The sequence below is a fragment of the Balaenoptera borealis genome (genome assembly GCF_965194805.1).
Source record: "Balaenoptera borealis genome assembly, chromosome: 16".
NCBI lineage: Eukaryota > Metazoa > Chordata > Mammalia > Artiodactyla > Balaenopteridae > Balaenoptera > Balaenoptera borealis.
The window spans coordinates 13,479,042-13,494,370 of record NC_138872.1 but is presented as its reverse complement, the minus strand read 5'-3'; the positions used below and the strand labels follow the sequence as shown (position 1 = coordinate 13,494,370).

The window sequence follows — 15,329 nt, the reverse complement described above, 5'->3', positions numbered from 1 at the left end:
AAAGGTAGCTGGTCCTGAGATGTCCTCTAAGGGCATGCCAGATTTCAAAAGCAATATAAAAAATGTAAACTATCTCATTAATGATTTTTTATATTGATTACATGTTAAGATGACAATAATTTGGATATATTGGGTTCAGCAAAATATGTCTTTAAAATTAATTTCCCCAGTTTCTTTTTACTTTTTAAAAAAGTATAAAAGATTTAGAATTACTTATGTGATTTGCATTTGTGGCTCACCCCCTAGATGCATCTCTAGGGCAGCGCTGTGTAGGGTTTAATGTGGAGAAATGGAACCGGTAAAATCAGTGAATTCGAAGGGGGAGAAGACACAAGAAAAGGAGAAAGAAGACTGACATTGAGAGAGACCCCCGAAGGTGAGCTGGAAATATAGGTAGAGTTTGACCCCGGGGCACAGAAGGTCCAGCTGAGATTGACTCTGGGGGCTTCCTTCCTGGTGGCCTCATTTATGGGGACTTCTTACTCGAATGAAAATGTGGTGAGAAATGCCTCATGTAAATGAAGACGCCCAGCTGGGTGGAGGAGCCCAGGGCCTTGCTTAGCAGGGAGGGGGAGGAGTCCAGGATGGTTTACACAGTGAAGCAAGGATACGGCTCAGGTAGGAGGCTGTGTGGCGATAAAGGGAGGGTGCCCTTTTCCTGCTTGCCGTCCGTGTAAATGAACTACATCTTGGCAAGGGCACCTGTCCTCACCCGCTCTACCTGGAGCCCACAGCACTAAGAGGGGAAGCAGCTCAGGACGAGAGGCGGCTGCCCTCACCCTCCTGAAGCACCAAATCTGTGAATTGAGTCGGGTCACTAGCAATAGGGCCCACCTTCCCTGCCCCTAGATGCCACCAAGGAAGGCTGAGCCCACTCAAACCTGTTAAGATTGGTGGAGCAGGGGTACGTACACACATACATACATACACACACACACACACACACACACACACACACACACACACAACGCACACACATGCCCCAGGCTGGTTTCTTCTTTCTGTTCAGCGTCAGCTCAAATATCACCTCCTCTGAGGAGCCCTCCCTGATAACTAATCCAAAGTAGCTCTGACCATCCCTCCCCCTCATCCAGCACCCTCTTCAGTTACCCCAGAGCATTTCTCCCTTCTTGAAATTATCTTCCACGTGAACTAGCAATGATTCTGATTATCTGTCTCCCTCATTCCATGAGAGTAGAGACTGTGCCTGCCTGACTCATTACTGAAGTTCCAGGCCCTAGAATATTGCCTGGAATGTAGTAGGTTCTCGATAGAAATTGGACAGAAATAATGAATTGGTCTTAACATCTCTTCTCCTTAAGACTTTGGAGGAATCTAGGAATGGTTCCGCATTAGAAAAAGGTTGGAGACCCCTAACCTCGAGGACCTAGCTGTGCATTCACGCGTGTGGGACCACCCCAGGACTTGGGTCAATCGATTGGACATGAACTCTGCAGGGTCTACCCGAGCATCCTGCATCAGGATCCTGAGACCCAGCATGGCGAGCTTGGTAGATACCGCCTGCCAGCGGCCGGGGTCTTACCGAGCTCCACATCCTGGTCGTCCGTCAGCACCAGGATGATGTTGGGACGGATGTTTCTGCGGTCCCTCTGAAACCTGCCTTTCAGGCGGTGGTGGGACAGGAACGCCACACTTCCATCCAGGAGAGAGAAGACAGTGGCAGAGAGCAAGCAAAGCAGGACACCGGGGGGTGCCATTTTACGTTTCCGCTGATCCCTTGCTTCTGGCAGGATGCAGGAGTCTGGAGTTGTGTTTTGTGGATTTGTTTCTTTTCTCTCCTCCCTCTCTACTCACGGATCTAAAGTAAGAGGAAAAGAATCAGGTCAATCTTTTTGTAAAGGCTGCCCAACTGCACAGACTTGCATAATGATTTCTACGATGGCTTCTGGCAGTGACAGTGAGTTTCTTTGGTCAGGGACAGCTACAGCAGAACAAAAACCCAATTTGGCTGAAGTTACAAGAAAAGTATTGGCAACTGGCTCAGAGAATAGACTGGCAGGAAAGCCTTCGGAGACCACTTCTGCAGACAGAATTCCTCTCTTGGACCCAGCGATCCTCTGGATGTGTTGGTGGCAGCCCAAGTCCCAAGTCAGGTAGTCAGCCTGCCTCTGAACCATCCAACCAATGCAAGACAAATCGCCTCCCAGTGAAAGGAAAGGAAAAAGCCCAATCTGGAGGAGCAGACACTTCTGGTCATCTGTTCTCTGCCAGCACCATGGAGGATGCAGAGGTGAGTGGACGGAGCCCCAACTCTCAGGTAGCGTGCGAGTCGGGGACGGGTCTGGACGAGCCGGGCTGATGCTTTGGGCTGGACAACTCTGTGTTTCAGTCCTGCCTCCGTCACTCACCAGCTGGGTCTCCCCATCAATAAGCCAGCGAGGAACCTCAGTTTCCCCATGAATAAAATGGGGATACATGACTGTTATAAGAACTCAATCCAACGGGGATGTTCGCAAAGTTCCCCCCGCCAACAGATCCTGTAACTGGGCAAGTTATTCATATTGGTTTTACGTTGCAAAATAAACAAAATGACAACAGAGAAAACTGAGAGCTAAAAAGCTGAGGGAGAAGAGTTGTCACATTCGACTGCAACCTTGGTCACCCCCTTGACCCCGGGTCAGATGGGGTCACAGGTAAAGGTAGGGGAGGGGAGGCGGGCCAGCTAATCTTGGCTCAGGAGGGTCTCAGGTCTCGCTCTACTCTTTGCTCTCTGCGGTCATTTTTCTACTTCCTGAGGAAATGAGCCTTCAAGTCCTGTCCAGATATAGACTTTTGGTCTCATTTATCTAAAAGGAAAGAAAGAGCAAGCAAGCAGACGTGTTGGGAGGAAACCAAGGTCGTTGGAGTCGGGCTGAGTCACTGTTCCCGTGACCTTGAACGACTCCCTTTGCCCCTGCTGTCATGGGGAACCCCACCCCACCCCAAGCCACAGCTCAGGGGACTCATCATGGACCCCAGGTTCCGCACAGGGGGATGTGCTGCCTGTATCATCTCTCCCAGGGACAGCACCAGCCGCCTAAGGGGTCTCCCACTTCCTCCCCTGCCCCCACCCTCCATGCCCCCCGGGGGCAGCCAGCAGGATCGTTCTAAAATTCAAATCCAAACATAAAACTCACAGGGCCTGGACTAGGTGAGACCAGGGAGGTGCTCAGGGCACAGGTTTGAAGGGGCACCCACTCCAGGTGGACAGGTGCAAGGCACTCAGCTCACCTGAGTCCCAGACCTGTCATTCACCTGCTCAGACCCTCCCCTGGCTTCTCATGGCTTGGGGTACAAAATGCAGACTCCCCACCAAGCCCTACGGGGCGGGTGTGATCCGACCCCTGCCCACCTCTCCCCGGTCCTCTCAATTGCTCTCAGGCCCGTGGCTTCTTTCTGTCACTTAGACAAGTCAAGCTTGTTCCTGCCCCAGGGCCTTTGCACTTCCTCTTCCTAAAACCTGAAAGAATGTTTCCCCAGATTCTGTTTGATGGGCTCCTTCTCCTCTACCAGGTCTTGGCACAAATGTCACCTCCTTGGAGAGGCCTGCCCTAACTGCCCTATCTGAGGTGGTGCCCCCGCCCCAGGCACTCTCTGTGTTTTAAAACCTGTTTTATTTCCCTCATAGTCCCTACTACACCTGCAATTATCTTATTTATTGCCCAGTTCTTCCCATGGGAGGGTCAGCTCCACGAGGGCAGAGGCTGGCTTTGTGTTGCTCACAGCTCTGTCCCCAGCACCTAGTACCATGCCTGGCACAGAAGAGTGCCAAATAAATATTCAGATAAATAAAGGAATGGAGATTTTGGTGAGGTTCTCTGTGTTCTACAGAGTGAGGGAAGGCTGAGAATAGAGAGCAAGCTCCACACAGGGCTTCCCACCCCAGGGGCCTCTGAAAGGACATCTGTGCAGAGAGATGAGATGAAGGCCACATTATCGGGGAGCTGACCTGGGAACTGTGAGTTTCATGGGACTGGCGGACAAGCATCGACTTCCACCTCCATCTCCTCATCTGCTAAAGCCCACATCTCGCAATAGCCAGGGTGGCTGCAGTGACATGTGTTGGGCAGCTGCTTTGTGCCCATGTTATATGATACTTAATTCATGGACTTTAAAGTTACTTGCTGGGTGTCCCTAGGCAAGTAACTTAACCCTTCTATGCCTCAGTTTCCCCATCTATAAAATGGGCGTGAAGGATTAAATGAGTTAAGGCAGAATGCTGAGTCCAGAGCCTGGCACATGGTGTGTACTGACTGGAACACATCATTCACAGTGAAAACCATTATTAGATTATTATCAGCACCACTGCAGCTGCGTCCCGCATCAGGCACTCTGCAGCATCTCCCTCAATCTCCCCAACAACCCTTTCACACAGGTACTACTATTATCCCCATTTAAAAACTGAGAACAGGGCTTCCCTGGTGGCGCAGTGGTTAAGAATCTGCCTGCCAATGCAGGGGACACGGGTTCAAGCCCTGGCCCGGGAAGATCCCACATGCCATGGAGCAACTAAGCCCGTGCGCCGCAACTACTGAGCCTGTGTGCCACAACTACTGAGGCTGTGTGCCACAACTACTGAAGCCCTTGCGCCTAGAGCCTGTGCTCTGCGACAAGAGAAGCCACCACAATGAGAAGCCCGCGCACAGCAATGAAGAGTAGCCCCCGCTCACCGCAACTAGAGAAAGCCCATGTGCAGCAACGAAGACCCAACGCAGCCAAAAATAAAAGCAAACAAATCAATTAATTAAAAAAAAACAAAACAAAACTGAGAACAACTGAGGCAGAATCACTGTCCTAAGGTCACCTGGAGAGAGAAAACAGCAGGGACAGGGTTTGACCTCTGTTCTCCCTGACAGCTTGGTGAGGGCCTCTCACCACTGAACTCATGTTTCCCAGCTTCTCATATTCAGGGGCCATAGCCCCAATTTCTGCCGGCTCTGCACAACCCTTCTGCTATCATTTGGTTCACATGCTCCTTTAAATAGCCTCATTTAAAAATAAAGACATAAACACATGGTTTTGAAAAAGACGACTTAATATCCAAGAATAAATGGAAAAGCAGCGTCCCTTTCCTGTAGAACTAATCACACAAATAAAGTCAAACAGAGCAGAGACTGTGTTACTCCGTCCGTCTAACAGCTTCTAGTTCACATTTAAGACTCTAAGCTGAGCTCTGGGCTGGCAGCTCTCATACTTGCACAGTCTCTCTGTTTAAGGGAAATTAGCAGGTGTTGAAAGGCAACGAGGCACGTTAGCACCATCCAGAGACTTTCTGCTGGAGGTAATGGGAGGCTTGAGAGGGTTGAAAAGGAGACATGCCCTAGACTCTAATAGGTCCCTGAATTATCCCAAATCATGGGAGGGGGGGATCCTTGAATCATGTTGTTTATCAGTCCATGTCTCCCTGCCTTGGGAAACACACTGGGATGCTTTGTGCTTTGCAATTGAAACCGTGAGCTTGACTGACACTCCAGCCAGCCCATTCATAAAACAAACTTCCCAATCGAAAAACAGGCAGAAGACCTAAATAGACATTTCTCTAAAGAAGACATACAGATGGCCAATAGGCACATGAAAAGCTGCTCTACATCACTAATTATTAGAGAAATGCAAATCAAAACTACAATGAGGTATCACCTCACACTGGTCAGAATGGCCATCATCAAAATTCGACAAATAATAAATGCTGGAGAGGGTGTGGAGAAAAGAGAATCCTCCTACACTGTTGGTGGGAATGTAAATTGGTGAACAGTATGGAGTTTCCTTAAAAAACCAAAAATAGAGCTACCATATGACCCAGCAATCCCACTCCTGGGCATATATCTGGAAAAGATGAAAAGTCTAATTCAAAAAGATACACGCACCCCAATGTTCACTGCAGCACTATTTACAATAGCCAAGCCATGGAAACAAGCTAAATGTCCATCAACAGATGAATGGATAAAGAAGATGTGGGATATATATACAATGGAGTACTATTCAGCTATAAAAAGGAATGAAACATTGCCATTTGCAGCAACATGGATGGACCTAGAGATTATCATACTAAGTGAAATAAGTCAGAAAAAGAAAGGCAAATATCATATGATAGCACATGTGGAACCTAAAAAACTGATACAAATGAACTCATTTACAAAACAGAAATAGACTCACAGACAGAAAACTTATGGTTACCCAAGGGAAAAGGGGAGGGGCGAGGGATAAATTAGGAGTATAGAATTAACGGATACACATCACTATATATAAAGTAGATAAACAATAAGGATTTACTGTATAGTACAGGGAACTATATTCAGTATCTTGTAATAACCTATAATGGAAAAGAATCCGAAGCTGTACACCTGAAACTAACACAATATTGTAAACCAACTACAGTTAAATAAAAAAAGATACACATTCATGTTCCTTCAGATAGACATCGAGTGATAAAATAATAGCGAATTTCCGACGGATGCCCTACAAACAGCAACTCTCTTATACCAGAAATAGTAACAGCAAATGCTTATTGAGGGCCTGCAACGCTCCAGTTCCTGCTCTAAGCATTTTATGTATTGATATATCAACTTGTCTAATCTGCATATCCACCCATCGATAGTATACCCATTTTATGGATGAGGAAGCTGAGCCACAGAGAATTAAAAGCACTTTCCCATGATCACATGGGCAAATAAGGGGCAGAGACTGGGTTCAAACCCATTCTGGCTTGAGTCAGCTGCTCAACCAGAACCTCCTGGAAGCAGATCTCCAGGTAAGTTCCTAAGAGTCTCCCAACCTCAGTTTCCTCCTTTGCCTCTGAAACAGTAGGAGGCCAGGTGCCCTTGGAGGGCCTTTTTGGCTCTGGGCCTGTGATGCAGAGGTACAGGGGGGCCGGGCCAGATGGTGGGTGGAGCTGGGGGATATGGTCGACCGGACTCTTCTTGGCACCCATGTTGGTCTTCTTAGCAATGCTCCCCGCTCCATTCCCAGGCAGCTGTAACCCTTCAGTCAGGATGCTACTCCTCTGGATGGAAGTCAAATCTCCATGACCAGAGACTGGAGAATAATAGGAGCTAATTAGTTCATCAGTTCAAGTCATCAGTAGGTCGATTTTTGATGAATTCCCCCAGCTCCCACTTTCCCTGGACTTGTGCCAGCCCCTCTCTGTATGCTGGAGAAATCAATTAAAAATGACACAAGGGATTCTGCCTCCATTTTCCTCCTTCTTAGCAAAGATTCAAAGTGGCTGAACCGCGAGAGTATCTGGTGCATCTGTGCAGCGCTAGCTGAGCGATGCTCTGTTCATCCCGCAGACACCACCACTTATTCCCACCAGCTTGATGAAAGGTCCATCCCGCTCCTCTCTTCGTCCTGTGTCTTTCTCACAGACCTTGGCAAAGCCCTGCCAGCCCAGGAAGACATCACTGGAAACGCCTAGAATCCTGAGCATTCAGAAACATCACTCCTGCTTCTGGATTTATCTGACCTGCAGAGAGGAGTGGGTCTCAGGCGGACTGTGCACCACAGCTTTGGGGAAACGCCTGGGACCTCACCCAGGCCTGTCCAGAGAGATCCAGATGGCTGTTTTCCTCTGAGGAGCCCCAAATCCAACAAGAGTAGCTGAGAGGAGTTTGGGAGTGATCAGGCAGCCCAGGGAGAGGGAGTGGGAGAGGAAGAAGTGGTCAGAACAAGGCATTGATCAGACGGGAGAAGTTCCCTGGGAGGTGAGAAGAAAGGAAATTGTGGGGTGTGAAGATGCCCTGTGCTGGGGCCAGAGCCCCTGCACCAGACCTGTGGACCTTCCTAGGTGGTCTAGAGAGCCAGACCACTTATGTCTTCCTTCATTTACTTTACAAATATGTATTTAGGGCCTACTATGTCACAGGGTTAGGTAATAGGATAATCCTGCCTGGATTATAACAGCCTCGTAATTGATTTCCCTGCTTCTACCTTCACCTCCTTCTATCAAGCAGGCAGAAGGATCCTGTTAAAACAAGAGTCTGTTTTCCTCTACTGAAAAGTCCTGAAGAGCTCCCATCTAATGCTGAATAAAAACCTCCAAACCCTCCAAAGGACCTACAAGACCCTACGCAGTCTGCCCATCCCTTCCTGACCTCATCACCTTCCACTATCCCCCTGGCCCACTTGGCTCTGGCCACACGGTGTCTGTGCTGCTCCTTGCACATGCCAGGCATGTCCCCACCCCAGGGCCTTTGCATGTGCTGTTCCCTCTGCCTGGAGCCTTCATCCAGATCTCTTCACGGCCCTTTCCTCACCTCCTTCAGGTCTTTGCTCAAATTTCGCCTTTGCAGGTTAAAATGGAAATCTCTTTCCTCCCCAGTAGCACCTACCACCTCTGACAGATATTTTACTTGTTTCTTTGTCAGTCTCCCCCACTAGAAAGTCAGTTCATAATCTGAGGGTATGGATTTTTGTCAGCTTTGTTCACATCTGTATCCCAACACCTAAAACGGTGCTTCGGACATAGCAGACATTGAAAATACTACTGACTTGGCAAAGAATTTTCTCCCTCCTGGTAACAGTACTCGTACTCCAGCCCTGCTTGGGGGCACTGACAACTCCTTTTTTTCTGCTTACGTGCAGTGTGAACGCAGGACAGAAGATGTGACCCAAGTGTAGCCAATCAGCACATCTCATCTCTCTAGCTCCAGTGATTGGCCCAGAGACAGACATGTGACCCAAGCCTGGCCAATGAGAGAGAAGTAAGAAACAGTTGGGTGGGTACTGGGAAGGGGTAAGCCCAGCCCAGCTGCCAATTGGCCCCTGAGAGAGGATGTTCCTGACACTGGACTGAAACAAGTTCCACCTTGTAGCCAGTTACAGGCTCAAACAAGCGCCCTTTGTTGCTGAAGCTAATCTGAATTGGGGTTGTCATTTGCAACAGGAAATGCCCAGACCAACACGGTAAATACCCTACAAGAACAATGAAGAAATAACTAAAATTTATATGATGTGCTTATCACGGACCCTGGGCACTTTTCTAAATTCTAAGCAGTTTTCCTGTGTCAACTCAGGTCACCCTTATAACAACATTATGAGTTAGGATGCTCCATTTGCGGGTGAGGAAGCTGAGGCATGGGGAGGTTCGAGAATTTCCCCAGGGTTGCGCTGCTTGGGTGCTGAATATCGTCGCTTGGATGGACCACATCAATGGGCTCTGTGCTCTCTGGCTCCTGGCTGGATTTGGCTCAGGGAGACACTGCCCAGGGAAGGCAGTATGGGAAGAGAGAGAGGCCTGGGTACTTTCCAGGTGCCTTCTCTGCCCAGTTGCTAGGAACCGACCATATCCCTCTATTGCTCTACTGAAGGCCACAGCTCCTGTGGGTGGCCCTTGCCAGGTTCCAGCAAATGCTCCCCACTGTTCTCAGCCCTAGAGATCTGTACTATTCATTTTCTTACACTCTGCTCATATCTCTGTTGGAGGCGCCATCTGTTTCCTGCAGGGCCCCTATACTGATAAAGCAAGCGGATAGCATGCCCGAGATTTGCACCCAGATATTCTGATTCCACGAGTCCTCTCTTGACTCCCATGCCTACTTGGAAACTGAGAAATGATACAAGAGGCTGAGGTTAAGTGTGTGGTACGCACAGGAAGCAAAAGGGGGGGGAACTGCTGGTCTGCGGGCATTCAGGGAGGGCTGCGTGGAAGAGTCCTTACAGAGAAAAGTTTGAGAAGCCTAAGAGGAACAAAGTTCTGAAAAATCCACAGGATTTGGGTAGGCTCTGAAGAAGGCGTGGAGGACAGGGTGCCTCAGGCAGGGGAAATAGCTTTAGCAAGTAGCAGGCAGAATGGAGGAGTGGAAATGTGTGGTCCCGAGCCTCACAAGCCTAGAAGCTGTCTAGACAGAGGGTGACACATGCACATCTGTTAAACCTTACACTCCCTTGGTATCTCCTCTTCTTCCTGGCCAACAGGTTTTGCCAGCCTCTCTCCTCCTCTCCAGGGCTGTCAGAGAAAGGACAGGAGCTCCTGGAACCTACAGTCCACAGACCCTCCCTGTCTCCGCTACCCAAGGCCAAGGGCATCAGGTGGCTCTCTGTGCCTGTTCCTGGAATTTCAGCTGGAGGCAGACGACCAAGCCAGCAGGACAGGGGACAAGAGAGGGGTCCTTAGGGGTTGGAGAGAAAGGTCAGGTTTCAAGACAAGGGCTCAGGATCTGGAAAGGAAATTAGGGCATAAAGAGAAGAACCTAAGAATCTAGTTGCCTAACTATTCATGTGACAAGAAATTCTTGAAGGCTTGCTATGTGCCAGGCATAGTTCTTGGCACTGTAGATAAAACAGTGAAAAAAAAAAGTACCTGCCCTCATGGAGCGGACATTCTAAAGAGTCAACATGTAAGAAGCTGGAGTTGAAAGACTCCTGCTAAAGGTGAGAAGGGTCAGAAAACAGGGTTGGAAGTAATGGTAAACCACGAGCGAACTCTTAGAATGGGGTCATGGATTATAGTTAGAGCTCAGAGAAAGATTAGAAAAGATACATCTGGGGCTTCCCTGGTGGCGCAGTGGTTGAGAATCTGCCTGCCAATGCAGGGGACACGGGTTCGAGCCCTGGTCTGGGAAGATCCCACATGCCGCGGAGCAACTGGGCCCGTGAGCCACAACTACTGAGCCTGTGCGTCTGGAGCCTGTGCTCCGCAACAAGAGAGGCTGCGATAGTGAGAGGCCCGCGCACTGCGATGAAGAGTGGCCCCCGCTCACTGCAACTAGAGAAAGCCCTTGCACAGAAACAAAGACCCAACACAGCCAAAAATAAATAAATAAATAAATAAAGATTTAAAAAAAAAAATTCTTCAATGAATCCTTTTGTAAATTAGAAAAATAAAAAAAAAAAAAAAAAAAAGAAAAGATACATCTGAAGTCTTGGGAAGCTGAGTATCACAATGCTTTGCATGTCAAGTGCGCGACCATATAATTCACACACTCAAATATCTGAGCAGATGCTATGTACCAGGTACTGTATCATGATCAGTGGGGGGGAAAAAAAAAGCAGACAAATCCCTGTTCTCACGGAGCTGACAAAGAGAGTGGAGAAAGGGACGCAGATAGACTGCTAAGTGCTGGGGGGAAATGCAGCAGGGAACAGGCTGGCGAAGGGGTGGAGATGGGAACTAGAGACAGAATGCCTGGGTTCGAGTCTCGGCTCCACTACCTACTAGCTTGTGGGCAAGTAATTTAACCTCTTTTGGCCTCAGTGTCTTTATCTGCGAAGTGGGGCCAATAATAGCACTTACAGAGTTGCGAGGATGAAGTGGCTTAATGTCTGTGAAGTCCTTAGAACAGAGCTGTATAGTGTAAGTGCCTGATAAATGTTAGTTAGTGTTATTTGTTGAGTTTGGGCTACCCTCCTTTCTGTAACAGCACTCAGTTTTCCTTTGGGGATCCTCTTCTCCCAGTTATTGGTCCATAAAGTTCAAATTAGGCCCTAGCTTCAGAGCTCCAAGACTGGGCCACGGCATCCAGACCTGAGCCAATCAGAGCCTTCTAATCCCCCTGCCACAGTGACTGGCCAATCAGAGTAATCCAGGCACTTTGGTCCAACTAGGAAGAGGCACCTCCTCTTTCCAGCTGGCTAACTCGGTCCATGTCAGTCCACCATGAGGATGAGGGAAGACTCTGACCTCATTTTGCCTCATACGGAGTTGCAATGAAGCCAACACACAGAAGAGAACAGAGCTTCGAGATGGAACATACTTGGGTTTTGCCAACATTCGAGACCTGGATCCAGCTAAGCCTGAAGGAGGAAGATTTACTTCTGGGTTCTTTGTTTCAGGACCCTGTAGATTCTTCCATGTCCTTCAACTGCTTTGAGATATTTTCTTTCAGGTCCCTTTCTCATACTTTGACTCTTTAAGGATATGAATCAAATTCTCTTTTTCTCTTAGGTCACTTGGAGTTGCTTTCTCTGTCACTTGCGATTGAATGAGCCCAACTGGCAGAGCAAGCTGGGGGCAGAGTGTTGACCCAGGTGGCTTCCCAGACACCGTCTGCCTCCGTCTATAGAGAGATCTGATGACACGGCTGCTAACCCTTGGCCTGGGCCCAACTCTGCCTTATCACAGGCAAACCTTCCTCATCCTTATTTGCCAGCTGATAAGAGAAAGGTGGTGCAGAAAGGGGGAAGAAATGTGGGTGTGGGAGTCCTGACTTCTGGTCCTGATTCGGCCTCAGTTTCCTCACCTGCCAAGAAAAACAGACTGTCCCCTGGACACGGCCTGGAACCCTGGGATGGGTGGAGTCTGACAGGTGGGGAGGGTGCCCTCCCTTGCCTCTCTCCCTGCGGCAGGCCTCCCTCTGTTATTCCTGGCCTCATCCAAGGTTTGTTCTCTTCAGAGCACTCATCACAACTTCTGATTCCTTGCTGCACTCTTCTGTTCGAGTTTGTATCTTGTAGGGGGTCATTTTCCCTGCTGGAAGCTCTGCACAGGTAGGCGCTGTCTCTTCCTCACTCCATAGCCCCAGCCCCTGGCACAGCCTGGGTGCTAATTCTTTGAGTTAGTCAGCAAATATTTACTGAGCACTTACTATGCACCAGGCCCTATTCTACGTGCTGCAGATTCAGAAACCAATACTCTGTCATGGAGCAGACACCAAAATAAATGACGGGCACATGAGGTGATGAGTCCTAAGGTGAGGAGCGGGAGGCTGGAAGTGCTGGTGGGGGGAGCTTGCATCCTTAAATAGGAGGGTGGCAAAGGCCTCTCTGAGAGATGACACTTGGGCAGAGCCCTCAGGGAGGTGAAGGGATGTGCCTTGTGGATATTCAGGGGAACAGTATTCCAGGCAGAGGGACAAGTGCAAATGTCCTGAGGTAGGAATGTGGCTGGGGTGTTTGAGGAACATGAAGTGGGCAAGTATGGCTGGAGTGGAGTTGAGTGGGAGTGGGACCTGGAATGTTCTAGCCCAGGAGTGCCGTGATTGGCTGTAGATTTTAACAGGATCCTTCTGGCTGTGTGTGGAGAACAGACTGTAGGCAGTGAGGTGGACACACGGAGGCCAGTGAGATGACTGCCATGGACAGTGCCTGGACCAGGGTGGGGGCAGTGAAGGGGTGAGAAGGGAGATTCCGGATGCGGTTGAATAAATGAATAACTTATTGAACAGAGGGAAGACTGGCACGCGCCAAGTGTTCCAATGACTACTTCTCTGTAACAATTTACCCCCAAACTTAGCAGTGGAAATTTTTTTTTTTTTTTTATGCTCAGGGACTTGGGTTCAGGAATTCCAATGGGACACAACAGGAATGGCTGGTCTCTGCTTTATCATGTCTGAGGCCACAGCTGAAAAGACTCAAGAGCTGGGGACTTGAATCCCCAGTCTGGTGGCTGCTGCTGGCAGTCAGCCGGGGCCTCAGGGGGGCCTTGCCATGTGGCCTGGGCTTCCTCACAGCATGGAGGCCTCAGGCTGGGGGCTGATTTCTCATGCAGCGGCTTAGGGGTCCAAAAGTGAGCATCCCAGCAATCAAAGAGGAGCTGCTTCCTCTTTTCTGAATAAACCTCATCTTTTCTGCTGTCCCCAGCATTAACCCCGCCATGCTATTGGTTACCAGCGATACACATGCCTGGCCAGTTTCATGGACGGGACACCAGGGATGCCCCACCTCTAGATGGAGGGGTGAGAAGATCGCGCTGGAGATGAGCATGCGGGGTGTTATCTTGTGGCCCCTGGAAAACACAGGGGGGTCCCTGCCAAGTCATGGAGGCCTGGGCTCGGCAGCGGGTGAGAGCCTCTCGCCTGCACACGTCACCCCTTCTAGGAAGTGAAACTTGATCTGAGTCAGATTCCGTCCGTCTGTATCTGCCAAGCTTTGGAGTCTGTGCCCAGGCCCATCTCAAAGATCCCTGAGCCTCAGGAAGCCCTGGGGTGACCAGAAGCCTCCCCCATGCCCACTCCTCTTTCTCGAATGACCCAAAGGGGTTACATCAGTGGGGCCCGTGCTTAGGCGGATCTGAAGGGAGCAGACGAGGCAGAACGCAAGCTTGCCCTGGATGTGAAGGCACAGTGACAGCCTCTCTTCCCCGCTGCAGAGAACGGAGGCGCCCCAGTTACATCTGCATTGAAAACATTGATTTATTTTCACTTTTTAAAAAGTCCCATCTTTTTAAGCAGAAAAGGAAGCCACCTCATACATGCAGAAACCCAAACAGAACTGGGTGACCTGATTTTGGGGAACTGGCCCTCACTTCCCCCAGTCCTTTCCTCCTGCTGACGTGAGCAGTGACCCTCCGCAGGGTCAGCCCTTTGGCCCCAGGAGCTCAGGGCCACCGTCCACCGGGAAGCTGCCTGGGCCGGGAGGCCGCCGTCCCCGGTCTCGTTGGGTGGCCGCTGGCTTGTCCTGGGGGGAGACTTCGACTGGGGGGTGCTGGGCTGGGTTTGGGAGGAACGTTAACATAGCCTGGCTGGGCAGGAGAGCTGCAAACAGCTCCAACCTTCTAGCACTCAGCCTGAGACATGAAGCTTCTCCCAGAATCAACCGCTGGAGTCTGATAGGCAGCTCCCAGGAATTTTCTGGCGAGATGGGCAGCTTCCAGGGCCGGGGCTTCTGGTGTGAAGCCAACAGTCTGCTCTGCTCCCCAAAAGGGATGACATGACTGACCTTGACCCCAGCATCCCACATGTCAGGGTCTCGGAAGTTCTGCTTGTCACCTGCACCCTTGTTTGTGCCAGATACAGCTTTCTGTCCACTCCCTTTCTTATTTCAGTAAATTTGGTTACAAAGGCAGTTTTCTCCCTCCACGGGGAATGAGCACCACTGGCCCTAAACCAGGGTCTTTTAACGTGGGCACTGCTGACATCTGGGGCTGCGTCATTCTCTGTGGTTGTGTGCACTGTAGGGTGTTTAGCGGCATCCTTGGCCTCTACCCGTTAGAGGCAAGTAGCAACCACCCCCAACGATGACAATAAAAATGTCTCCAGGGACTTCCCTGGTGGTCCAGGGGTAAAGAATCCGCCTTCCAATGCAGGGGACACAGGTCCGATCCTGGTCGGGGAACTAAGGTCCCACATGCTGCGGGGCAACTAAGCCTGCGCGCCACAACTACTGAGCCCTCGCGCCTCAAGTAGAGAGAAGCCCATGTGCCGCAAACTACAGAGCCCACACACCACAACTAGAGAGAAGCCTGTGTGCCACAAGGAAGAGCCTGTGTGCTGCAATGAAAGATCCCGCATGCCACAATGAAGATCCCGCGTGCCGCAACTAAGACCTGACGCAGCCAAAAAAAAAGTCTCCAAGTATTGCCTAATGTCCCCTGGGGGGGGGGTACAAAATTGCCCCCAGGTGAGAACCCCTGCCATAAATGGATAGCAGCACAAAGAAACAAATGTAGTGACATT

General features: G+C 49.9%; 1 protein-coding gene and 1 long non-coding RNA gene across 8 annotated transcripts in view; one reads left to right on the top strand and one right to left on the bottom strand.

Moving 5' to 3' along the window:
• The window catches only part of SULF2 (sulfatase 2), a 142,867-nt gene that overhangs the window by 110,234 nt on the left and 17,304 nt on the right, over positions 1-15,329 (bottom strand). For all 6 annotated transcript variants that reach the window (XM_082361165.1, XM_082361168.1, XM_082361164.1 and 3 more), the window contains exon 2: positions 1,544-1,819. In XM_082361165.1, coding sequence (XP_082217291.1) covers positions 1,544-1,718 — 175 coding nt within the window. In that variant the 5' untranslated portion in view covers positions 1,719-1,819. The remainder of the gene's footprint in view (positions 1-1,543; positions 1,820-15,329) is intronic.
• Positions 3,771-15,256, top strand: LOC309613234. Of its 2 annotated transcripts, none has more exons than XR_014235600.1 (2): positions 3,771-12,423; positions 13,202-15,256. It is a non-coding gene; the product is annotated as an uncharacterized lncRNA (long non-coding RNA). The 2 variants fall into 2 exon arrangements; XR_014235601.1 differs by having other exon boundaries at positions 3,771-12,626.